Source organism: Natrix helvetica (assembly GCF_964273705.1).
Source record: "Natrix helvetica genome assembly, chromosome: 5".
Classification (NCBI taxonomy): Eukaryota; Metazoa; Chordata; class Lepidosauria; order Squamata; family Natricidae; genus Natrix; species Natrix helvetica.
The window spans coordinates 81,756,448-81,782,979 of record NC_138551.1 but is presented as its reverse complement, the minus strand read 5'-3'; the positions used below and the strand labels follow the sequence as shown (position 1 = coordinate 81,782,979).

Sequence of the window (26,532 nt, the reverse complement as noted above, 5' to 3'; positions counted from 1 at the left end):
CTCCAAGGTCTCTTCCACTCCTATGATTCTATGAATCTCTAAGTACTTTAAGTATCTCCCTGTGAGCAGTACAAGTCTGGTAGTTGTTTTTTTTTTTTTTAGTTCCTTTGTGGAATGAAGAACAAGCATGCTGTGGCATACAGAGACAAAAGCACCAATAAAATCTAATGAAATATGTTTTTGCAAGCAGATGTTCATTGGATTGGGACTTGGTGTTTTTTCATTTTTCATTATGTCAAAAATAGTTTCTGATGAACAGGTCTTCCATTCACACAAAGGCATCTCTAGATGCTAATCAAAATTTTGAGAGCTGAAAGCGTAATATAGGAAATGTGCAGTTTTGATCAGAATATTGATTTTCCCCCATGATTTGTAGCTATCATAAATTGACAACCTTATACTAAAACCAAAGTCAGATATTTAAAACATCAAAGCTTTGTTAAATAACCATTTTTTGTATAATTAATCATCTGATTAAGATTTTGTATTCGTCTTGCTGCTATATTTGTATATTGCTCCTTTGTTTTCTTTTAGAATCAGTATTTTAATATATGTTTTTGGGGTTCTGCATGATGCTTTTATTACTATATTAATAATATTAATATTCTCTCTTGCAAAATTCATTTTTCCCTACGTACCCAAAAGAACAAGATGTTGGATTTTACCATGCATTGGACAGCAAATATATATTACTATATTGGCATGCAGATGTTTTATTATAGTCAGTTACTCTTTAGAACGTTGTTAGAAGGCAGAATTAAATATGGAATAACATGGATATGGAAAAAAAACCCAGTAAAATATATGCCAGATGAGGCAAAATGAAGATTGTTAATTAAATGTCAGTGAAGTTTAATTTGATAGATATTTGAATGTATCCATATAATCCATATCCAAGAGAAAGAAATATTTTAAGTGTTTGATATCAGAAATCAGAATTTTCATTACTGTGGTTTATAAGATCCAATATTCAAAATTCTTGAACTGCTCTTCACAATATAGTTGCCAAGTAACAGCAATATATCACTTATTCCTTTGTTTGTAGCAGCTGTGGAAATAATACCCCATTGTGTTTGCTTATAACTATATTGATGTCAAGCAAGACTGATGACAAGTCTGATAACAGGGAAAATTACATTGAAGCAATCATTTTATATGGCACATCAGTATACACAAAAGCTCATCGCGCATGTTACTGAATTGTGAAAATCTAGTTTTATGACAGTTTATGGTAACACTGAAAATATTAATTATTTTCATTTGGCTTTGTCATAACCTCTTTGACAATAGAACTCTAATATTTCAAGAAAACATAAAGTAATATTTCAAGAATTAGATTGAGGCAGAAGAAAGGGGAAAGGATTCCAGTCATGGATTCAATGATTCAAAAGAGTAGAATAGTAAGTGCCATTTAATAGTCTCAAGGTGCTTTTTCAAAAGGCAACTGGACTTTGTTTTTCCTTGAAGAGGTTTCGCTTCTCATCCAAGAAGCTTTTTCAGTTCTGAGTCAGAATATCAGTCACAATTGAAGAAGCTTCTTGGATGAGAAGCAAAACATCTTCAAGGAATAATGTCTTCAGAAATATTGATTAAATTATTCTGTCAACTTTCTCTAAATAGCTTAGTCAAACAATGTTGGTACTCACAGTGGTTATTTTGGAAACATGCCTACGAAAGCATTCAATTCCCTGAAAAATTCCTTGAACTTGAAGTATTATTTAAGTATTAAAGAAATCTTAATTCATAGTGCATATAAACTTGTGAAAATTTATATTTTCCAGAGAACATTTAACTTAACCTTTCTGCTTCCATTAATTTGTCAATACTAACATTTTATGAATTCTGCCATTTCAGAACTAAGCTATAGGTGTGCAGAAATTTATAGCTAAAATGTTGGTTGGATGGATGGATGGATGGATGGATGGATGGATGGATGGATGGATGGATGGATGGATAGATAGACAGATAGATATAATTATTTATTGGCTAAGTGTGATTGGACACATAAAGAATTTGTCTCCGGTGCATAGGCTTACAATGTAATATAAACAGCAAGTAATAGGTCATAAATCATAGTTGCAATCATTATTTATAAGTTACAAACAACAATTGATAAATTATAAGAAATCGATAGGAGAAGATGTAGGAAAGATGAGAAGATGAGAAAAGATGAGAAGTGAGAGGGTGTTGTAGGAATTAAGTATTCAGAATGATGGCACCAGCAAGGGGAGCGGGGGGGAGAGACTAACTCTATGTCTTGTTTTGGCATCCAATACTCTAAGCTCTTTTTCTATGTTGCTACTATTAAAATAACTCTTGCTGACTCACACATTTTCAGTTGTTCATATAGCATGACTATGCTATGACTCTGTGGACAGTCAGTCAAACTGCATGATCCATAAGGCGTTCCTTTTTCCTGTGACCGTCTTTATCTATAAGGCAGTGATTCTTGACAATATATTACTTATACCTTACTTGTATGCCATTCAAAACATATATAACCAATATTTCAGGATAATGTAATAGAATTGGAGGTGACAAGCAAAGTGGATGACAAATCTTGCACAGAATATCTATTAATAATGGTGAAAAGCAACCCTGAAAGATGCTAAAAAATAGCATCTCTTTAAGCCTTTAGGATCAAGAATTTAATGCTATTAACTATTTTCTGGGACCTGTATTTCGAATTACCTGAAGAATGAAAAAGAAAAATAACTGAAAACAGAGAAACATTTTAAGTCTTAAGGAAAAATAAAACACTTGACATATCCATATTCAATATTTCTATATTATCAAGGACAGTCAAGTTTGACTTCGTCCTTCATTGCAGAGTTTTCAAACTCTTTTTTTTTTTTTTGGAGAAAGCAATTCTGTTTAATTTCCACAGAGACAGAAAAATATAAACTTCGTTTCTTCTGAAACTTTAGAACAAAAGCATAAACTAATAATTTATGGTTCCTAAAAATGTAAATATGCAGCAAAATGTAAACTTAGTTTCTTCAGGAACTTTAGAACAAAAGTGTGAACTAATTATTGATGGTTCCTAAAAACGTAAACATGCAGCAATTTTCTTTACAGCTTTTCTAACAGAATGTAGAAGAGACATGCTTATGACTTAAGGCATTCAGTGTATTTTAATTTTGCTAACCCCTTGTTTTTACTTTTAGGCAATACTGCAAAGATATTCATTGAGGTTCAGGATGAAAACGATCATGCTCCTATCTTCACAAAAAAAAATTATATAGGAGGTGTCTCTGAAGACGCTAGAATGTTTTCTTCCGTGATCAAAGTGAAGGTAGGAATTATGCTGAACATCCCATTTTGCTTTCAATATTTTTAGAAGGTACACTTATAAAGCCTACTATCCATTCAAACACGTACCCTAGAGTCTTATCTGCATGCAGAAAGATCACTTGGTATGCATACAGATTTTCAGCTATCTGAGAGTGGAAGCTTTGCTTATTGAAAACTATTTAACAGAAATTTCCAAAACTGCAGAAGAAGAGTTGAAAGGATTTGAAAATGAGAGCTGTGACAGAGCTCAAAATTACTTCACTCCCTTAAATACAGAAGCATAATAATTCTTTGAGTTTTGACAAATGAAGGGATTTTTTAATTACTGTTTTTTATCCCACTGTATCCTATTAATACTTCCAGTCAGATCCAATATTTTTAACTTATTGTATGTATTGATATAATAAATTATTTCTACTACATGCTGCCCACTCTTTAAAGTATAATTATTCGTAGAATAACAAAGTTGGAAGGGACCTTAGAGGTCATCTAGTCCAACCATCTGCATGAGCAGGAGAACCTATACTATTTCAAGCAAATCCCTTCTTGAAAGCCTCCAATGACGGGGCACCCACTACTTCTGAAGCAAGCCATTCTACTGGTAATTGTTCTCACCATTAGAAAATTTCTCCCTAGTATTAGGTTACTTCTCTCCTTGATTAGTTTCCATCCATTGTTTCTTGTCTTTCCTTCAGGTGCTTTGGAAAATAGTTTGACACCCTATTCTTTGTGGCAGCCTGTCAGTTATCAGAACACTGTTATCATGTTTCCCTTACTTCTTCTTTTCACTAGACTTGACATACCCAATTCCTGCAACTGTTCTTTGTATGTTTTATTCTCACTTAAATATAGAGGCAGCTTCTGTTCTTTGAGTTTTGATAAATAAAGGGCTTTTTAATTACTGCTTTCTTTTTAATCCCAAAGTATGCTGTTAATACTTCTAGTCAGATCCAGTATTTTTTAACTTGTACTTATTGATATAATAAATTGTTTCTAATATGTGATGACTGCCCTTTAAGGTATAATTATTCTTGCTTACCCATTCAAAATCTGAACTCCTGTATCTTACCCAGAAGATGCTACTTAATGTTGCTACCAGTTGAAAGGTTGGAAAAGGTGATTGATGAGAAGCTAGCTCAATCTAGCTCTTACCCTAGCTACAAAATCTCTGAATTAACATAATTAAGAACTGCATGAAATAAAATATGGAAGAAACACCTGCTGTTGTTGTTCCATTGGATTTCCCCCACCACCAAAAAAAGGTCAATGAAGACAGAATTCCTTATAAATTATGGGTTTGGAACTACTTTTCTATTTTAAAAAAGTTTATACACTTTTCTAGATCCATTATTGTACATAAAATACAAAATGAGGTAGATAATAAGCTAAATTTTAAAAAATATTGTTAGATACTTGCTCTAACTACAGTGGTTTCCACCAAGGTCCTCTGTTCCGGTGGGAACAGAAGTTTAATCCTATTGGTTGAAGGGTCTGACAGCTCCCTATAAAAAGGCTGCTGTCAGATTCAACCTTCGCTGGATTGTTCTCACTTGTTGTACTTAATAAAGAGCTGTTGCTACCGTTAAGCCTGTGTGTGCCTATCCATTACCCAATCTAACAAATATAATGAATTATTTTGTGTACTGAAAACAGAATCACTTCTGAATGTAGAACTAAGCTATATACAGAGCATTGGATATTGCCTGAAAAATAAATATTTTTCATACTTTGTACCTTTCCATAGGACAATTTTATCATATTATATATCTTACTTATTTTACTTTATTCTCATTGTATGTATATACAAATTATATACATACAACAAAATTCACATAACACCCAGAGACCAGGACAACACACATAACAAATACACCCCCACCCACCAAAAAAATTCCCCGCCCCTAAACCACCCAAGCATCCACACAACAGACCAAGTAGTGCTGTCCAATAGCTCACTGATGGTGGCCCTTTATTTATGACTATAAAGACATTTTATTTGTTGGATAAATAGTAGTATGATTATAAGGTGCATTTTCAGTGTGGTATATGTTCTCCTATGCGCTGCTTGGAGAGTCCAAGCATGGGTTAAATTCAGTCTATTCGCCCAAGGACTGAGTTAATTTTCTTAGCCACGCCTCCTCTCCTCATTGAGTACCAGTTCAAAAACTCAGTCCAGCCCATTTCGGATGCATTTTTGGGGCGTTCCTCAGTTCTTGGACGAATAGACTAGAACTCACCTGTTAGTCAGATATTTTGTTATTTTTGACACCTTCTGTTAGGCAGAGAAGAGAAATCGCCTTTTGAAGAGAGGTTTTGTTACGAGGCTGAGAGGAATTCGGACGTTCCCGGCTTTCCGTTAGCCAATGGAGCTGCGGTTCGTGGGGGCACTTGTCTGGTGGCTGCTGGCGAGCGCGGGGGTGCAGGAGGTTTCCTTTCCCCCCCAGCTGTCAATTAACTGAACTTCGCCCGGAGGCCTCGGCGGAGGCTCCGGAATGCGTCAGGCAGCTCCCTTTTCATCCCAAAAAGGTGTGGCAACCATTTTGGATCTGTTTTTTGCGTGCTTTCCCATTTCGGCTGTTTGCAGCAACCGTGCCTTTTCCCTCAGCGTGCAGATAGCCGTGGAGGAGTTTAGCCTTAGTTTGGGGTGCCGGCAAGTCTTTCTCCACCAAAGAAGATCTACAAGTGTGGCCTGGGAGAGTTTTGGCCCTTGGGTCATACTCCCGTCCACTGGACAGATCTGCGAGGCGTGCAGTTACTACACACTCGTGCCAGTGCCAGGCCTACTGCTCTCTGGCCTTGAAGAACAGACATCATGGATGAAAGAAGCAAGAGGACGCCAGAGGACAATCCAGACCCCTCAGTGAAACGCAGTAGGCCAGATCCACCTGAGGTGGAACAAGGGATAAAGGGCATTAAAGGGAAGGTGACCCCTAACCCCAGAGGTGACAAGGCCTTATCCAAGGCTGAGGCCCGCAGACATAAGGCCCTAGAAAAAACCTTTGAAAGGGCCAGGAGACTGTCCATTTCTTCTGGGCAGCCATCCAGGGATCCTAGCCCCTTGCCACAACCCCAAGAGGTTTTTCCACAGGGTTTTCCAGGGCAGTGTCATTCCCCATCAGCTATGGAGGAGGAGTTCCAGGCCTCTTCACCTGCAGCCTCCCTGGGGTACCCTGAGTCCTCTATTCAAGTGGAAATATGTCCTTTTGGCTGTGCTACCCTCGAGGAAGATCCAACTCTTTCTAGGCAAGCTGGCAGGTGGGGCATCTGGATCCCCTGAGGATCAAGGACCCAATCTGTCATCACAGATACAAAGGGCCATTGAGCAGGCAATTGAGAGGGGCATAGAGGCTGGCATCTGAAAGAAACTCCAGGCCTCAAAAGCCACTCATGCCAAGACTACCCAGAAGCCTGTTCCAAGGGATCAGGCAGCAGGTCCTCCCTCTCCAGGCACTTCTATTGCTACAGAGGAATCAGTTCTGGAGGAGGACAATGCAGAGGAGCAGGAATTTTCAGAGGATGAGAATCCTCCTCCTGAAAAACCTGCCTTTACGGGCTTATTCCGTCCTTCCATATTTAAGTCAATATTACATAAGGCCAAGGCCCAATTGGGTGTTACCTCCCAGGGGTCCACTACCACCTCTGAACCTCAGGACCCAAAGGAGGGTCTTTTTGATGAGACCACCCCGGCATAGGAACTGGTTCTAGTGCCTGACATGTTTGTCAATGTAATTCAGCACCAGTGGGCCCAACCTAGCTCCCTGACCAATCCCAGCGGGGTAGACAAAAATCTTTACTCGGTGGAGAGCAAATTAGATGAATTATTGCAACTGCCACAAGTGGACACCCCCATTATTTCCTTTACCTCCAATTCGGTCCTTCCCCCTTACCACCTTGAGGGACTCAAAGCCAAGAATAAAAAGGCAGAGAAAGCTTGCCACAAAACCCACCAAGAGGCTGCTTGGTCTATAAGAGCTTCTTCCTCAGCGTCATTCTTCTCTAGAGCTTCGCTACTGTGGCTGAGGCAGTTGAGGGCTCATCCCCCATCAACAGGGTCCAGGTGGAGGCATGATCTTAACAAAATAATTGCAGCTGTTGAATATTCGGCTGATGCTTCTCTCAATGCAGCCAAACGTGCCTCCCGGGCCTTAGCATCTAATGTAATCTCACACCGCCTGCTGTGGCTCCGTCACTGGCAGGCAGACATGAAATCAAAATGGAAGTTAGCCTCTGCTCTCTTCAAGGGCGGGCAACTCTTTGGTGAACCCTTGGAGAAGTTCTTAATTGAAACCAAGGATAAGAGGAAGGTTCTTCCTGCCACCAATAAGAAACCAGACAAGAAGGGGGCTCCTTTTTTCGGAGGCAGCCCTTTCGGGGGTCTGATTCCTCAAACCCGAGCACCTCTTATCAGAGGTCATATCTCCAAGGAAATGACGGGGGACAGGACAGACCCAATTTCAGGGACAAGGGCTGCCAACAACAGCAGCCTTTTCGTCGCCCCTTTTGCGGTGGTTCCAACAACCATTCCTACCGCAGGTCCAAGTGACCAACAATGGGATCCTCCCATAGGCGGCCGTCTTCAGCTTTACGCCACCCGTTGGAAGTTGATTTCCACGGACGCGTGGGTTCTCAACACGGTCAGGGAGGGCCTCACCCTGGAGTTCTTATCCCTTCCCCTGAGGACTTTTGTCTGGTGTCCCATCCCTACTTCCCTTCCCAAGAGGGAATGCATGCAGGTGGGGATTCAACATCTCCTACAGATAAACGCTATAGAGCCATTCCCCGTAGAGCAGGAAAAGAGAGGGTTCTAATCAATTCTCTTCCTGGTTCCCAAAAGCTCCAGGGGGTGGAGGGCCATTCTGGACCTCAAAGCTCTAAACCGGCATCTGGCCTACAAGTGTTTCAAGGTGCAATCCCTACAGACCATCCTGGGTTGCATCAGACGAGGGGACAGATTGACCTCTATAGACTTAAAAGAGCCGTACTTGTACATTCCCATCCGCAGGTCACACAGGAGGCTCCTCAGGTTCCACTACGATGACAGGCACTACCAATACAGGGCTCCCCCGTTCGGCCTGTTGTCAGCACCGAGGACCTTCACGAAAATACTGGCGGTGGTAGAGGCACACCTGCACTCCCAACCAATACGACTACTCTGCTACCTCAACGACATCTTGATTCAATCAACGTCCGTTGACCAAGCCATCAGAGATGTCCAGCACACCATCTCCAATCTACAACATCATGGTTTCTCGGTGAACCGGGAAAAGAACCAGCTAAAGCCGACCACCCACATCTTGCATCTTGGTGCGCTCATAGACTCAGACTGTTGCAGAGGGTTCCCGTCTCCAGAGCGTAGACGCAAGCTCACAACCCGGGCTCGCGAGGCAAGAGTAAAGCAGCTGGCGCCCATCGTGTCATTGTCTCAGCTCCTGGGACTCATGATCTCTTGTATAAACATTGTGCCATGGGCACGTCTACATGCCCGTGAACTGCAATGGTTCCTCCTTCCCATCCAGAGGGCAAAGGCCAGCAACTCTCCCAGGCGTGTTAAGCTCCCCCTGAAGGTAAAGCAGTCTCTTCGGTGGTGGGAGTCATGGGCAGTGATGAAGGGGTGCTTCATCAGAGAACCAGAACATCTGGTGGTCACGACCAACGCGAGTCTCCAAGGATGGGGAGTTCACTTCCAAGAACAAATGACGCAGGGCAAGTGGTCGCAGACAGAGAAGATGCAGACCATCAACCTCTTAGAACTACAAGCGGCCAGGCTAGCCCTGCGCCATTTTCAGAGAGACATTGTGGGCTGCCATGTGTTGCTTCTTACAGACGTAGCAACGAAGGCCCACATAAACCGCCTGGGGGGCACCAAGTCCAGGACCCTCATGGCAGAAGCAGAGACTCTAGGGAGGTGGGCAGAACGCCATCTGGCCTTCTTAAGAGCGGACCACATCTCGGGAGTGGACAATGTGAGGGCGGACTGGCTGAGTTGGATGACTATCGACAACATGGAATGGCGTCTTCATCCGGACTCCTTTCACCAGATCACACTCAGGTTCGGCCTTCTGGTGATCGACCTCTTCGCCAGTCCTGCCAACTCTCAACTCCTGAGGCTTTTCTCAAGGTACGCGACTCCACAAGCGGAGGGGACCGATGCCCTGCGCTGCCGTTGGCCGAAGGGTCTCTTATACGCCTTCCCTCCGCTCCCGCTCATCCCACAGGTGATCCAGAAGATTCTGGCAAAAGGAGCCGAAGTGCTTCTCATCGCACCGCATTGGCCCTGGAGGTCCTGGTACGCGGACCTTGTCAGTCTCTCCATACGCAGACCTTGGAGGATACCTCAGGAGCAGCTGTCTCTCAGCCAGGGGGCCATAGTACACCCGGATCCCAATTGGCTCCAGTTGGCCGTCTGGTCCTTGAGGGGGAGCTCCTGAGGAGAGACAACCTGTCTGACAAAGTCATCCGTACCATACAGGCATCGCAACGTCCCTCCATGACCCGCATCTATGACGCCACTTGGGCGGCCTTCGATTCCTGGTGCAGGTCCCACGATGTCATTGCAGCTTCAGCTACAATACCACAGCTGCTTGAGTTTCTGCAGGAGGGGTTGGACAAAGGGTTGGCCCCCAACACCCTTCGCTGCCAAGTTGCTACCTTATCCACCATCTTAACTAGACATTCTTCCGTCTCCTTGGGGCAGCATCCTCAGGTGAAAAGCTTCCTAAAAGAGGCTTCCAAATTACATCCCCCTGTTATTCACAGGTTTCCCACATGGAACCTTCCGCTTGTCCTCAGAGCTCTGACCAAGACTCAATTTGAACCGATCAGGACCATCAGTCTCCGGCAACTAACCTTGAAAACTGTCTTCCTCATAGCCATCACATCAGCTAGGAGGGTGTCGGAGTTGGCAGCACTCTCGGTTCGTGAGGACTTGTGTATTATCCATGCTGACCGGGTCATTCTCAGGTTAGATCTGGCTTTTCTACCAAAGGTGAACTCTTTGTTTCACAGGACTCAGGAAGTAATACTACCTAACTTCTGCCCTCATCCTCAGCATCCCAGAGAACACACCTGACACAAGCTAGATGTCCGGCGGATGGTCCGCCGGTACATCAAGAGGACAGAAATGTTTCGTCGATCTGAAGCACTTTTTGTCTCTTTTCAGCCTGGCTCAATGGGACGGAAGGTTTCTCCTTCGACAGTAGGTCACTGGCTGAGGGCTTATATTAAGTTGGCCTACCTGCAACAGGGCAAGGCAGCACCACCTAGGGTCACAGCACATTCTATAAGAAGCGCTGCCACCACGGCTGCCTGGGCAACTCAGGCTCCCGTGGAGGAAATATGTCGGGCAGCCACATGGACTTCTCCAACCTTATTCATCAAACACTATCATATTGACTCCTATGCCACAGTCGAGGCTTCCTTCGGAAGGAGGGTTTTGCAACAAGTTGTAGCGACTCCACACTCCTTGGATGCTCCAGTTTCCCTCCCTGGGACTATATAGCTTGGGTATGTCCCATGCTTGGACTCTCCAAGCAGCGCACAGGAGAATGACTGTTGGCTCACCTGAACGGTCGTTCTCTGGGCGCTGCGGGAGAGTCCAACCCTGCCATGGGGTCTACTTCCTTTTTACTGGATTGAATCCGGCTGTGTGGAGCAAAGAGACTATTAGCAAGACTGGAAGAGACACCGTGCACACGTCCATCACAGACCAACACCTTTTCGTTTTTGAACTGGTCCTCAATGAGGAGAGGAGGCATGGCTAAGAAAATTTACTCAGTCCTTGGGCGAATAGACTGAATTTAACCCATGCTTGGACTCTCCCGCAGCGCCCAGAGAACGACCATTCAGGTGAGCCAACGATCAATTTTTCTATATTATGCACATACATAAGTATACCATCTGTATACCTTTTTTCCATGCTGTATGTTAAGTTCCTTCTAAGATTTTAAGACCATGTATGTAATACTCCTCCTTCCAGGTTTTCCCGCATTAACTACAGCAAAATTTTTAATTTGGTTGTATGATAATTTAATATAATTTGAGCTCCTAATGCAGTATATGGAGCATAAGAAAAATGAACAAATCATATTTGTTCATCAAATTTCTTACACCTCCATCACAGAAAATCTAATGGGCATTATTTTTTTAAACATTGTTTGGGATATACAGTAGACTGAAAACATTTTCAGGCAGATTAGTGTTGTTTTAAATCATAAGAAATACTTCTTTAACTTTTATTGATTTTCCAAAACTGGATATTTATTGTAAAAGTCTTGTTATACAGATAATAAATAAATAGTAATATTAATGTTAATCATATATTTAAATTTCTGATCAAAAATAAATTGTTGGTTTTGCTTTAAATTATAGTTCCTTTTAAAAATCCAAGCATTTTAGGTGTTTCTGAAGCTCCCAAATCATATGGGCCAGATTTCGATCAACTAAAATGTTTTGATAATTTTTCTGATTCTATCATTTCTACCTCTTATGTGGAGCCATTATAAAAATGGGGAAACAACTAATAAATAACAAAATACTGTACAACTAAATATTTTCTGCTTTACATCTTTTTTAAAACTATGTATAGAATTTTAGGATTCCAAATTCACAGTAGCTCTTCTTATATTGGAGAAAACCTGAAGTAATGAATAAAGCAAAGGATTTAGAAAAATGCCATTTTGGTTTTTGGAAGTTCAAACCTTAACACTAAAAACAAAATCAAAAGGATATTTCTGATTACTTAGCTCAGTTGCTGCATTTTAATGGAAAGGGAAGTTCTGTCGGTGCAAATTTAATAGGAGGAATCATTAAAATTCACACTTAAAATAAGATGTAAGAAAAGAAATAGTTGATCTCTTGAGTAAAAAAAAAAAGGCTCCAAATTTTTTGCTGAGGTAGAAATGTTCCGTTATTATTGCTATTCCTATGAGTTTCTCAGCAGGTCATTGACAATGATAAATGTATGTGAAAACTTGAAAACAGGAAATATCAGAAAATTTTGATGTCAGATTTTTAACTCTTCAGGAGCACTGTATATTTTATATTCTGAGCCAGATTCTAGTACATTAGTTGATCATATTAGATAAACAGCCTTTTCCAAATAATGTGTTTTAATTGAATCTTAAAAGGAAGAGTTGTCATGGTACTGTTGAGTTTTTATTCTGAATGAGAGAACATTGGACATTTGTGGTTTATAGTGCTGCCAAATTACTAGTGTAGAATCAGTGGAGAACCACAGATAGATTTATTTTTGCTTTCCAGCCATATAAATTCGAGAAATGTAAACTGCTATTTACATATGTTCAGATTAAAATGCAAACCAAGCTAATTACTCCCTACTGCTATTAAGACAGGTGTGAGGCTTTGCTCACCACTATTTCTTCTCATTTGTGGCATGTTCTCAGTAAAAACCAAGCCAAATAGATGATTCTTCAGATGTGTTCTGTTTTTCCCAGACTGGGAGAAGGATGAGAAGCTGCCAGAGGCATCAGTAGCAATGTTCTTCCTTGGGAGAAATTGAAACTTAAGGAGTAGAATACAGTTTTAAAATATTCTTTCCATATGCCAGAATACTGATCAAGCTATCATGTGGCTATTAAAATCAGTCGCATTAAATGTAAGCACACATTTAGCATATCATACCATTTGCCTCTCAAGACTTTGATTTTTCTTTAACAAAAGAGAAACCAACCCTCAGTTGTACCAATAAAGAAGAAGAAAAGGAATAAAGAACGCTATTGTCCATACTGAGTTGCCAAAGAGTGTGGTTATGTGTGATGGGAAATCTTTGTAATGTAAAAGAGAATCCGCAAAGAAGAAAAGATGTGTCAAAGTGAAGCTAATTATGGATCTTATGAAGCTTTGAATTTCATTATTTATGTGTTTATACGTTTCGGTTCATACAGAATAGAATAACAAAATAACAGAATGACAGAGTTGGAAGAGACCTTGGAGGTCTTCTAATCTAACCACTTGCTGAAGCAGGATACCCTATACCATTTCAGACAAATGGTTATCCAGGGTCTTCTAAAAACCTCTAGTGTTAGACAGCACACAACTTTTAGCGGCAAGTCATTCCACTAATTAATTGTTCTGTCAGGAAATTTCTCCTTATTTCTAGATTGGATCTCTCCTTGATTAGTTTCCGTCCATTGTTTCTTGTCCTACCCTCAGGTGCTTTGGAGAATAGCTTGACTCCCTCTTCTTTGTGGCAACCCCTGAGATATTGGGACACTGCTATCATGTCTCCCCTAATCCTTCTTTTCATTAAACTAGACATACCCAATTCCAGCAACTGTTCTTCATATGTTTCAGCCTCCAGTGCCGTAATCACCTTTGTTGCTCCTATCCTATTTTTGCTCACATAAATAATCGTGTGAGGAAGGTTGAACTGGGAGACACTCCACAGAACAACCATGTGTTGAAGTGGATCAGGATTTAGGCATCCCTACTTCTAGTCCAACATCATAACTACTATACCACACTGGCTTTATTTATACAGCAGGTTTCAAATTTGACACAAATATGGACAAGCGTGGAGGCCATAAGCATAACCATGTCTTGCCAAAAAGATATATTAGTTAGAACATTTCTTTAAATGCCATTCACATAAATGTTATTCTTTTAGCAAGCAGTATTATGATGAATGACTGCTGAGATTTGCTCTGCTGAGTAAGAAAGGTGTCATTTTTACATTTTCTGTTTTCTACTAGATTAAGATTTGTACTTTGGAGGGGGAAAAAACCCTAAGAAAATAAAACAATATCTTGCTACTCATAATGTGAGATAATAAAGATAGATGAGTAAAGTGTCAAAATATTTTCCCCCAAAAATAAAATAAAGCCATTTGTAAGGACTAAACAGAAAATGTTATCCACAATGCTTTGTCAAAGAAAATACTGTCTCTTCCCCTTAGCCAAAAGAATCAGAGTAGTCATGGGCAGTTGCTGGAGAAGAATTGCTTATTAAGACCTGTGGGAGAAGCCTCTGGTAAGGACTAACAGATGAACCAGAAGTGTAGATTATTTAGCATCAAGATACTTGAAGGATTATCTATTTCTGTTAGTGTCAACTTGTCCAAGGACTCCCTATAGGAGATGATATTGGAAATGCCCCATTTTCATAAGACAAGGAAGGACTAAGGCAAGTAGGTTTTATATCGTAACTTTGGGGACCTCTTCTTTGAAATAGCCTGCATCTAAAAGTTAGACTGCACTTTTTCCATAGGGGAGCAAAACTAAACTCTTCTGAAAGGAGTTTTAAGATGTAATTCTTCAGCACCATTATGTTCTTATTCTACACATTACTATTATTACCATTTTTTATATTCTCTTGAAACCTGCTGAGCATCTGAATGGTTTAGTGCTCAAATCAGAAGACAGGATAGAGGTACAAAGCAGAAATCCAATACCCAAATACTCTGTGATTCAGGAACATATCAAAATTCTTTCTTGCTTAGGAATGCTCAAAGCTTCTTTTAACCTTTCCTGGCCAAGAAGAGCCAGTAGGCAGATTGTATGGTACAAAACATTTAGGTTCATGATTCAAGACAAAACATAATTTGTTTTTAACCAAGATTTTATAAACAAAGTTTCATAGTCAGCATCACATTAAGTGAAAGGCAAACAGAGTAGTGTGATACAGGTATTCCTTGACTTACAGCCGTTCATTTAGGGACTATTCAAAGTAACAATGGTGCTGAAAAAGGTGACTTATGACCATTTCTCACACTTATGACTGTTACAGCATCCCCATGGTTGTGTGATCAAAATTCAGACGTTTGGCAACTGTCTGATATTTATGACAGTTGCAATGTCCCAGGGTCATGTGATCCCCTTTTGCAATCTTGCAATGTCAGTGGGGAAGCCAGATTCCCTTAACAACTGTTTTGCTAACTTAACACCTGCAGTGATTCATTTAACAACTGTGGCAAGAAGATTGTAAAATGGGGCAAAATTCACTTAATCAATTTTCACTAAGCAATAAAAATTTTGGCTCAATTGTGGTTGTAAGTCAAGAACTTCCTATATGTGAACCACATCAACCAGTCCTTTATGAGAAGGTACTTTACTAAGAAAGCTATTACTTCAGTTCAGTAATTCCTTACTTGAGACAACTGCAGAGATTTTGCTACTCATAAGTTGTTCTTTCTTAAGAATGCCTCTGGGAACAGGTTGCCAAGGGCTGTAGACTGTTTTCTTATTCAATTATCTGTGTCTTATACATCTCAAAATTAATGACTGCATTCCTATGGCTACATATCTAGAGTTCTGATTTAAGAACACGGGTAACCATGCTTAGACATTTTCCGGTAGACTCGTGGGAGGGGCGACTCATGGAATATTCTCACAGCCTGATTGGTCCAAAGACTGAGGGAAATCCTTTTAACATCCTCCTTTCCCTGTTGGCTCCCAGTTCCTCTCAATCTTTTGGTCCAAGCACTGTGTTTTTTTGGTTCCCAGAGAGAGTGAGTGAAATATTTAAAATTGAGTTTGATTTCACCATTGGCTAGTCTAAATTCCAACCTTTCTGAGCTGCTTCTTGCAGGGACAGGGGTCCTCCGCCTCGCAGCAAGTCAGGGGAAGGCTAATTGGCTTCTCGCCTTTTTCCCCAAGTAAGTAAGTAAGGAGCTCGAACCGATCCCTGGTATAGTGGGGGTGTCGGGCTCCGTTTCTGCAGCTCTGTGGGAAGGGCTGCTAGCGGGAGACACTGATCGGGCAGCGGACGATTCAATTAACTTCAGAAGCTATACCTGGGCGAACCAGCCACAGCAAGCTATTTCAAGCCGTGGCTAAAGGAAAAAAAGGTCTGTTGTGTGCGTGGAAACCTCCGCCGGCCATTTTGGAAGTGTGTGAGTGGAGGCGGCCATTTTAAGAGCACACACATGGAGGCGGCCATTTTTCTGGCTCTGTTCCCTGGACTTTCCACCTTTCCCAACTCGGGCAATAACGACCGCCGCTTTTACAACATGGAGCAGGCCTTCTCTCAGGCCCTTCAACTGCTTATTGTAGACACTCCAATAGCCACCCTGGCCAATGCTTCTTCAGGTGTATCAGGGGACACGGCTGATAAGTTGAAACCGGAGGACAAGCGGGCGGAGCTTATGCTGCGTAAGAACTTCAACACCTCCACGTGGGCAGTTAAGTCTGCTGCAGCTGCTTCTTATTTCAACCGATCAGCAGTCATGTGGCTCCGTCAGTTGCAGGATCGCATCCCTTTTCAGGACAAGCGCCTCCATCAGGACATCAATAAAATTATTGCTGCCACCCAGATTTCGGCAGATGCAACCGTGGATGCAGTCAAATACTCATCCCGGGCTCTGGCTAACTCGGTGACTTCCAGGAGGTTGCTCTGGTTATGTAACTGGTAAATGGACAATAAGTCCAAGTGGAGCCTGGCGGCTGTCCCATTTACTGGGCCCAACCTATTCGGTGACTGTTTGGACCCAATTCTCATAGAGAATAAGGATAAGAAAAAGGTTCTACCCACCAACTCCAAGAAGACGATCAACCGTCCACCCTCTTACCATAGACAGTCCTTCAGAGCCCCGGAACAGAAGTATAATCAGCAGAGATATGCCCCCTATAGGTCTGATAGGCAGTTCCAGAGGCCCTACTATCAGGACAGGAGCAGGTATCAGAGCCAATCCAGATGGCCCTTTCGTGTGGGGGGGTGCCCCTTCCGCAAAGGGAAATGACTCCAATCCGGAATTTCCCATAGGAGGCCGCCTGGAACTCTTTGCGGATCAGTGGGACCATGTCACGTCAGATGCCTAGGTGAGGGCCATGGTCAGGAATGGACTCCGGCTGGAGTTCCTCTCCAGACCCCCGACCTTCAGAACCTTTCCTCCATCGCGGGATGCGGAGCGCCGTTGGCTGATGTCTCTAGCCATACAACATCTGCTAGACATCAGGGCGGTAGAACCGATCTCAGAGTTGGGTCACTACTCCAACCTGTTTATCATTCCAAAGAACTCCGGGGGCTGGAGAGCCATACTGGACCTCAAACGCCTCAATCGGTACCTGGTGTACAGATGATTCAAAATGTCATCCCTCAAGTCCATTCTGCAGGGCATCAGGTGGGGTTTGTGTTTGGGCAGCATTTATGGCCATGCAACTTCGAGGAACTGAGAGCCAGCAGGGAAAGGAGGGTGTTAAAAGGATTTCCCTCAGTCTTTGGACCAATCAGGCTGTGAGAATATCCCATGAGTCACCCCTCTCTCTCAAATACCGGAAAAAAACATTCAGGTAAGGACCAACATTCTTTCTGCCTAAAACAATTGATCATTTTAACTGAAGAACAGTCCAAATAAATTTCTTCAATCTCCATTCATTTTTAGTCATCCATATATTATTATTCAATATGGAAAAATGTTTTAAAGTTGAATCTTCAAAAGCCATAATTTCTGTGAATTCTGAATGCCTTAGTTTTCACCTAACTTCAGATTGGAGAAGACAGTTCTACATTATTTCATATATTTGGAGCTAAACAACAAGTTCTTTTGGCTTGTGTACTCTTGTAGTTACCATATACATTTCTCTCCATGGTGGTGTAATTTTAACTATCCTGGAGGATTAGTTTTTATAACTATTAATTTTTACTGTAGGAAATTTATGTGCATTGGAATAAAATAAAGCAAAGCAGTTACGTGCTTCTAAAGCAGTGTTTCTCAAACTTGGCGACTTTAAGTCCTGTGGACTTCAACTCCCAGAATCCCCCAGCCAGCATAGCTGGCTGGGGAATTCTGGGAGTTGAAGTCCACAGGACTTAAAGTCGCCAAGTTTGAGAAACACTGTTCTAAAGTGATCTCCGTTTATTTATCTGAGAGCCATGAAAAAAGGCTTCAGTCTGATGGATGCTTATGTAGTAATTTAAGTTGAAATTAATTCCTAGTATTTTGACTATAAGACATTGCTGTAGCTTAAATGTCCAAAGCAGTGTTTCTCAAACTTGGCGACTTTAAGTCCTTTGGACTTCAAGTCGCCAAGTTTGAGAAACACTGGTCCAAAGAGTAATTATGTAGTTCTATTTCCTGTACTGAAATACAATATGAACCAGAAATATAGTCTCTTGTATAGCATTATTGGCAGTCTCCTATTAAATTTAATTAAACATTTGGACCAAATCAAAAAGAAGGCCTTTCTGAAAGATTAATTAATTTAACATGAATAACAACAGACAGGCAAGGAGTTATATCAGTTCACATATACTTCATGAAAAATAAAAATAAAAATGTGCAGTAAATGTATCTTTTAACTTTACAAATGTAATCCTATTTACAACAGAAAACTAATAAAACAATTGAAACTAGCTTTCTATTTATTATGGGGTTCTTAATAAAATACCTGTTTTGATAAAGTTTAAATGTAAAGTATTTTTCAAATATATGCCCTCAATTACCCCCCCCCCCAATCCATCCATCCATCTACCTATCTATCAATCTATCTATAGATATAGATATATAGAGAGAGAGATATAGGGAAGCAGTATGCTTCCTCCCATATTTGGGCATACCAGGTGCTTTGACAAAAGAAAAAACACTTAATCATTTCCCTGGCTCACCTGATAAGGGAGGAGAGCTTGTGGCTTACTGGTTAATACAACTGCCTAATATGTAAAAACAGCCCAAGTTCAAATCCCAGCAAGGGTATGACTAGCTGATGAGAGCTAAATATCTTGAAATAGATCTGTACTAGTCTTCCTTCATTTATTTATCAGCAAAAATGCAACACACACACACACACACACATGTGTGCACTTTCAATGACATGCATACAACATATATGAAAGCATCTTATTTTTTCTATCTAAACCAATTATTTTTAAAAAAATAAAAATAAATTAAGAGGAAAGTACATCCTTGCTACTTAACTAAAATTTGAGCATTTTAGTAATAAATTAATAATTAATTAATTAAAATTAATAGACATACATATGCAAATACTTATAAGGCGAGTTTTGCTACAATTCTAGTCTTTCATTTTATTTTTTTCTCTTTTCAACCTTTTCTCCATTTTCCTCATTTTTGCCATCACCGAAAAATGACCTGTCCCACATTCTGAATCTTCCATCAGCCTTGTTTCCTTTGTTAATTCTACACAGCTTTTTTTATCACAAACACAATCTAATCAACATGCTTTTCGAAGTGGGTGCCCCCCTTGGCCACATGCACATTTAAATGGGACTAAGTTTAAAAAACATAATCAAAATAGGCCTACGAACAGATATTTATAACCCTCGTTCTTATTTATTTACTTAAGCATTTCTGTAATTGCCCAATGTCATGCTATGTGAGTTTGAGCAGAATACAAAAAGAACCGAAAACTCTAATCAATAAAAAAATAACTTATTTCATTCAAATGTACTAAAATAATAAAATGGCAGTCAAAACTGAAATCTTCATCAATGGTAGACTCAATTCATAATAACATCAAGGCCCGGAGGGGCAGAGGGCTCTCCCCCATGACTCAGGACTTTTTCTCTCATCAATTCACAACAAGAACAACGTTTTAGCATATTCATTCAGAATACTTTACATTTTTTTCTTAAACTCATCTCTAGGTCTTTCACTATCACCATTCACTGAAATATCACATGTAATTATTACTCATCTATCAATTCCTACTTTCATACGTACACTAAATAGGATAGATAGATGGCATGAAGTCGTATTTCTGGTGGTCATTTCGGCTTTTTAAATTTAGAATTAAATGTATACCTTCCATGTTTGCACTCTTCAAGTCCAAAGAATCAGAACACCATCAATCAGATCAATTCCTTCTATCCTTGCTGCTAGCTTGAGAGTAAATATTATCTCATTACATACACATCCTTTTCATAATAAATAAATATTTTAATAAATAAGTATTTCTTCAAGTCCAAAGAATCAGCACCATCAATCAGATCAATTCCTTCTATCCTTGCTGCTAGCTTGAGAGTAAATATTATCTCATTACATACACATCCTTTTCATAATAAATAAGTATTTTAAAAAAGTAGTTGCATCTATTTGTCTATGAAATTTGCTGTGGTTCTTAGTATGAATTTGTTTAAATATTTTGCATCTCAGTTGTTTTGCAGACATTTTTCCTCTGCATTATCTAGTGTTATTTCTTTATTCAGTCTGCAAGGTTCAATTAACACATTAGCCGGTAATTGATTAATTAAAAGACTGAGGTTCTCTGTTTAATAGTGTTGACATATTCCCTCAGTGTTTTACAGTTCATTAACATCTGGTTATAACATAGAATGCCTTAAGTGATGTTTGGGGTTTTTTTGCTCACCTTTTCTCCAGACTTCCTGACAAGGAGTAATGAGAGGTCAAAAAATTTCTTTTGCGTTATTCAGTTTTTAATTAGTTAAGTACCGTAGTAGTTTTGTCAAAATACTTTCTAAACTCTGAATTCTCCTAGGTTTATCTTAAGTAATGACACAATATTTCTCACAAACAGTTAATGTTTCATGCCATTACTAATCACTTTCCCATCTCCCTTTGTGCCGCAGAATCCTTGAATTGCAAATTCAGGTTATAAAAGGGAATGGTGGGCTATAGATCCCCATGCTCCCCAGAAGCAGCACCAAAATCTTCAGTACTCAAAAGCTCTGTCAAGATAAATCAGATTTCCTGAGTACATAAATCTCTAAAGAAATATATATTAGGAACAGAGGTGGTATTCAGCAGGTTCTGACCAGTTCTGGATAACAGGTAGTAGAAATTTTGAGTAGTTTGGAGAACCGGTAAATACCACCTCTGACTGGCCACGCCCCCATCTATTCTCTGCATCCCGTGTCCCAACTGATCAGGAGGGAATGGGGATTTTGTATTAACCTTCCCCTGGAGTGGGGAGGAAATGGAGATTTTACAGTATCCTTCCCCTGCCACGCCCACCAAGCCATGCTTACCAAGCCATGCCATATCCACCAAGCCACACCCACCGAATCGGTAGTAAAAAAAATTTGAATCCCACCACTGATTAGGAAGGAAGCAAAGTCTAAAGCTGACTGAGCTTTGAATGTTTACTTATAAGAGCCGTGGTGGTGCAGTGGTTAGAATGCAATATCGCAGGCTAATTCATTGCTCACTGCCAGCAGTTTATTTCTGACTCAAGATTGACTCAGTCTTTCATCCTTCTGTGGTCAATAAAATGAGGATCTAGATTGTTGGGGGCAAAATGCTGACTCTGTAAACCACTTAGAGAGGGCTGTAAAACACTATGAAGTGTTATATATGTCTAAGTGCTATTGCTATAATTGATATAACAACACTAAATAATAACAACAACAACAACAACAACAACAATAACAACAGTTCCTAAGTCCTTGGTTAGGACTCGAGCTGTTGAGCTACCAACCAGCCCCAAAGGCTGTGAATTATTATTATTATTATTATTATTATTATTATTATTATTATTATTATTATTATTATTATTATTATTATTATTATTATTATTATTATTATTATTATTATTATTATACCATCCTTAGACATACTGAAAACAAGCTGCAACACGGTTCCTGCGTTTCTGAAAGCTCAAATATTAGCAATTTCATATCCATTTGTGCATTTTATGAAGATTGCTTTCACTGAAGATTGCTTGTGACAAACTGTAAAGGAATTGTGAATTTGAAAAGAGTTTCAAATGCAGGGTAATACTCCTTTCCAGTGTTGGACTGCAAATCAATCCTGTTTGAACAGAGCATTCAATCTTTCCTGCTCAAGATTTTCACTACTGTGTTAATGGTCTGGCCTAGTAACCATGTTTTTTTGGCAAAGGAGTATGTCAATTACATTCCTGATAGAATGCTCATTATTTATCAACCTGTGTTTAAAAGTTATTCTCCATTAATGTACCACCCTGACTTCTACTCCACCGATGTATTCCAAATGTATTATATGTATTATATCTTCGGCTTCTGACATACATTTCATTTTCTGTGCTCATTCCAAGCTCTGAGTTGATTCTTTCATTCCATCTCCCTGTTTAGGTGTTTCACAATCTTATTACTATCATCTTTTTTTCTGAAAGTGTATCATCAAAACATTTACAAAAATCAGAATAAAAGTCCATTGATAATTCCTACGTGAATCTTTCTGGACTATTTCCTCCAAAAGATGGGTAAGACAAGACCTCTGTATTCTAGCCCCATTTCTTTCTAACTGGTAACCAATACAACCATTAGGGCTCTCTCATCTTCTAATCATCACTCTCCAATGTTAGCAGATGGTACAATTTGAGCCTTGCTATGTGCAGACAGTATAGTAATTTTATCCATCTCCCAGGTGGGAATGAACAGGACTTTGAGGTGTTGGCTTCCTTTATCTAAAAGAACAACTTATGGCAAAAAAACCCTAAGGCTCTGGTGTTTGCACAATACAACAAATGGAAAATTAATGGGACCCCAACAGAGCAGGTACATACTTATAAATATCTTGAGGTGCAGTTCCAGGTTTTCTTATCTTGGAGCTCACATTCTCTTATCAGGAAAGTGTGGCCCAAGGTAGCTCCACAGCTGCCTTAAGAGTCTTCTATTCAAAGAGGGAACATTTTATTCCCGCAGCTTGCAAGGTTTTTCTTGCTAAGGTAATCTCTCTGCTCCTTTATGGCATTCCAATTTGCATTTTTACAAAGTTTAATATCTTGGGAGCCCTGCACTCCAAAATTATAAGAGCTATACTTGCAGTTCCAAGATGCATCAAAAATGTTGTTTTATGGTTAAAGACAACTTTGGTTTGTGTGTGTCTAAACATGATTCTCTCTCCTAAATTTCTAGTAGCATCACATACGTGTTGAGGGCATAGAGGTGCTTCCAGGTAGAAAGGATAAGCCGGTGGCATCACTGTTGCTCAGGGGATGCCCCATTGGGACTCCTTTCATGTCCCCAGCAGGAGCTGGAGTGAAGGACAGGATTCACCCTGCCCTATGGCAACACTCAGGTCTCAAACACAGGCTCGCTGCTTGTCAAGTCAGTGTCCTAACCATGCAAGCCACCATGCTCCTCTGGAAAATTACTGGTTGAAATTTTCTCCATTAGGTCTGGTTTTACAAATAGCAAAGCAATTATAGCGAACTTTAATTTTTAGGAGTCTCTTTGGAAAGCCTCTTTGTATCATGGCTGGAAAATGCCAAGAGTTATCTTAAAACAACACATGTGAGATATGGATTTTCAAACCAGTTTAAAACTATTATTCAGCTTTATGGTTTATGGATTCTATTTATTTATTGGTCAACTTTATTTAGCTTCTTCTCAAATGGGCATGGGCCATCATCTTATCTCTCATTAGCTCTAATTCTGAAATTCTGTCTGGCTCTCATTATAGCTAGGTTGATGGCTATCTTCTGTACTCCTGTGGGGGATGGTACAGAAGCATCCCTTTTCAGCAGTGCTTCTGCCCATGTGGAGATTGCTCTGTGGAATCTCCAAGCCATTAGCTTCTTTCATGGTCTCTCGATACGGAATTCCAGACGTTAATTGATATTTATCCCATTTTGAAGAACTATCCTGATAGAGAATCCAAGGTTCATCTGTCACTGAGTCTAATTGACCAAATAACTGACTTTTCTTTTTCCAGATTGTCTGATTTTGTGCTTCCGTTTGTGATATCTGCCCCATCTTTAGCTGAAGTTTAGCACAAATTTTGGTGATTGCCACTGCTATCTGCACTATAATTACTATTATCATTTTATTGCATCTCTTCTCTTTTTTCAAGAGTTATTATTAATACTAACAGGTTTATATATTTTATTATCCTTTCTGGCCTGAAAGTCATAATAAAAGTTTGGTTTGGTTTGATAGATAATTCCTGGGTTTAAGTACAAGTTTAACTTTCCTTGTTTAAAGCACTCTATTAGAGGCATTTTCTATATGCTACAATACTCAAAAAGTTTCCTTTTTGAGAGATTAACAATTGAGACTAACAATTAGTGTTCCCTACTGGTACAAATGTGATGTCATAATCCTTTTTGGGAATATTTCTTAGCTGTTGATCTGAGCTTTTAATGTAGGATGGTCTTTTCTATACCAGGACTGATTATAAAGACCCATTTACAGCTTTTTTTCATGCAGGTCATTCTGTGGACATGTGATTTTTCTATTGAAAATTAATTTCTTATCTTAGAATATAACTTCAGAATAGAGCCAATTGAACTCGCTTGTCTTCTTTGCTTTCCCAATGAATCTCTCTCCCCCCTCCTTTTCTCTCTCTTCCCTCCGTCTCTCTCCCTCCCTCCCCCTTCTCTGTCTGTCTCCCTCCCTCCCCCATCTCTATCTCTATACACCCACACACTGTATGTATGTATGTATGTATGTATGTATGTATGTATGTATGTATTTATATGTATATGCATTTGTGTATACACACACATACACACTGTATGTATGCACTGTATGTATGTATATGTATAGATGTCCAAAGTTTCAGTTCTATTATTCTATGCTCAACGTTCTATATTCAGAGATACCAATAAATGTCAGGAGACAGCCGTTTTCCTCTGGAGCTTTGTTCTTCATGGATACCACTGTGAAATCATCTCTAAAGAGCTCCAAATGACTCTTTCCTTTTACTGAAGAAAAAGGGTTAGATTTCATTTGCCTTTAGACAGTACAAACACCTATATTCCCCTTTGAAAGCTCTGCTTTTAAGCCTCTGATTAAATACCCATTTTCACTTAGGTTGAGATATTGCATTTGAAACACCACGAGTGACCTAATCTCCTGTGCTATACATTCAAGCATACTTTACATGCACATTGTTTCACATTTTTAGATGTTTTTTCATTTACATGCAGTAATCTCTTTCAAACAGACCACTCTCCCTGACAGTGTCTCTCATAAGCAATTCAAGTCCTTCCCTAGCAAATTGTATAATGTGTATATATTACAAAATGCATAATGTTATCATGGTCTCTTTTCACTGGTATCTTTCACTGATATCAAATGAGTATATCTAAACCGGAATAGGCAAAAGCATCAATACTCTCTGTTTTGTTTTGTTTTTTAATGATGTGGTTTTTCTTTCTTTCTGCTTAACAGTGCAGTCTTGCCTTCAGCAAAAGCTCATTTTCCATCTGATAGGTAAATGGGGAGCCTTGTAGTAAATGTCCAATTTAGTAAATCTCTACCTTTCTTTAATTAAATTACAGGTTATAACAGAGTCAACCCATGTATGTTAAAATGCTTTTTAGAGCTAGTTTAGAAACTTCTCTGTTTCTTAACAGAGTTAAGAAACTCTGGTCCCTAGTTTCTTCCTGCCAGCGTTATCATTTTGCTGTCTTTGTATGTATTGTGCCTTAATGAATCATCCTCTCTGAAACATGGCTTGACTTATTTCACATCAGAAAATAACTACTCTGGAGCCATTTAATCTGTGTATGGGTATATTTCCTGCAGAAGTAGCATCTTCTATTTCTAGCCTTAATTTTAAATACGGCTTTTCTCTTCTTTGCTAATTTCTTCCAGCACCTTTGAGTATATTTAAATCAGAAATACTATAAATTGAAAGCTTGAAGCTTTCCTGATTCTTAGATCATTCATAAAAGTTTCAAAACATCCAGAGTCTGCTTAATATTCCATAAGTCAGCTAAAATTTATTAAGAAAATTACATGCTTAGCTAAAAAGCCTGCACTGCTGATCTTATAGTTCTTATGGATGAGGGTGAGGAAGGAAGGAAGGAAGGAAGGAAGGAAGGAAGGAAGGAAGGAAGGAAGGAAGGAAGGGTGGAAAGAACTATCCATCAGTTCCAAGTGGGTAGAAAGACACTGGAAACATGGAGGCTAATTGGAAAGATGGTTTATTGATGGACAGGACCAAATGAATTTGAAGTCCTGGTGCAGCTGAACACATGGAGTGGAGACTGGATGTTATTTATACCCTCTCTTGGGCTTTGAACTCGAGCTTCCTATTCCTGTGGCAAGGGCATGTATTCTGTTGGCTGTCAGACTCCCAGGAGGCTATGCAGGGGTCACAGCTGAGATTGTCTGAATTAAGGTTGGTTGAACCATAGGCTGATACAATGAAGGAACTTGTTGGTGCCCTGTGGTGAGCTCTGCTGATAGATAATCCTATTATGTCCAGGAGGCTCATAGCTTAATCCATCATCCTGGAGCTGAGTTCTTTTGTTCTGTAGATAGCTGGTCCAGTCCTCAATGGGCACCAAATATTTGCTGCGGGGAGGGAGCTGCATTTCTGTTTCCTTTAAGTTTTTATTTCTCTTCTAGGTGAAATATTCTGTGTTTTTACTATTT

General features: G+C 39.8%; 1 protein-coding gene across 6 annotated transcripts in view; it reads left to right on the top strand.

The window, feature by feature from the left end:
- The window catches only part of PCDH15 (protocadherin related 15), a gene marked incomplete at its 3' end in the record, with an annotated part of 825,229 nt that overhangs the window by 739,121 nt on the left and 59,576 nt on the right, over positions 1 to 26,532 (top strand). For all 6 annotated transcript variants that reach the window (XM_081954012.1, XM_081954014.1, XM_081954013.1 and 3 more), the window contains one exon: positions 3,168 to 3,295. In XM_081954012.1, coding sequence (XP_081810138.1) covers positions 3,168 to 3,295 — 128 coding nt within the window. The remainder of the gene's footprint in view (positions 1 to 3,167; positions 3,296 to 26,532) is intronic.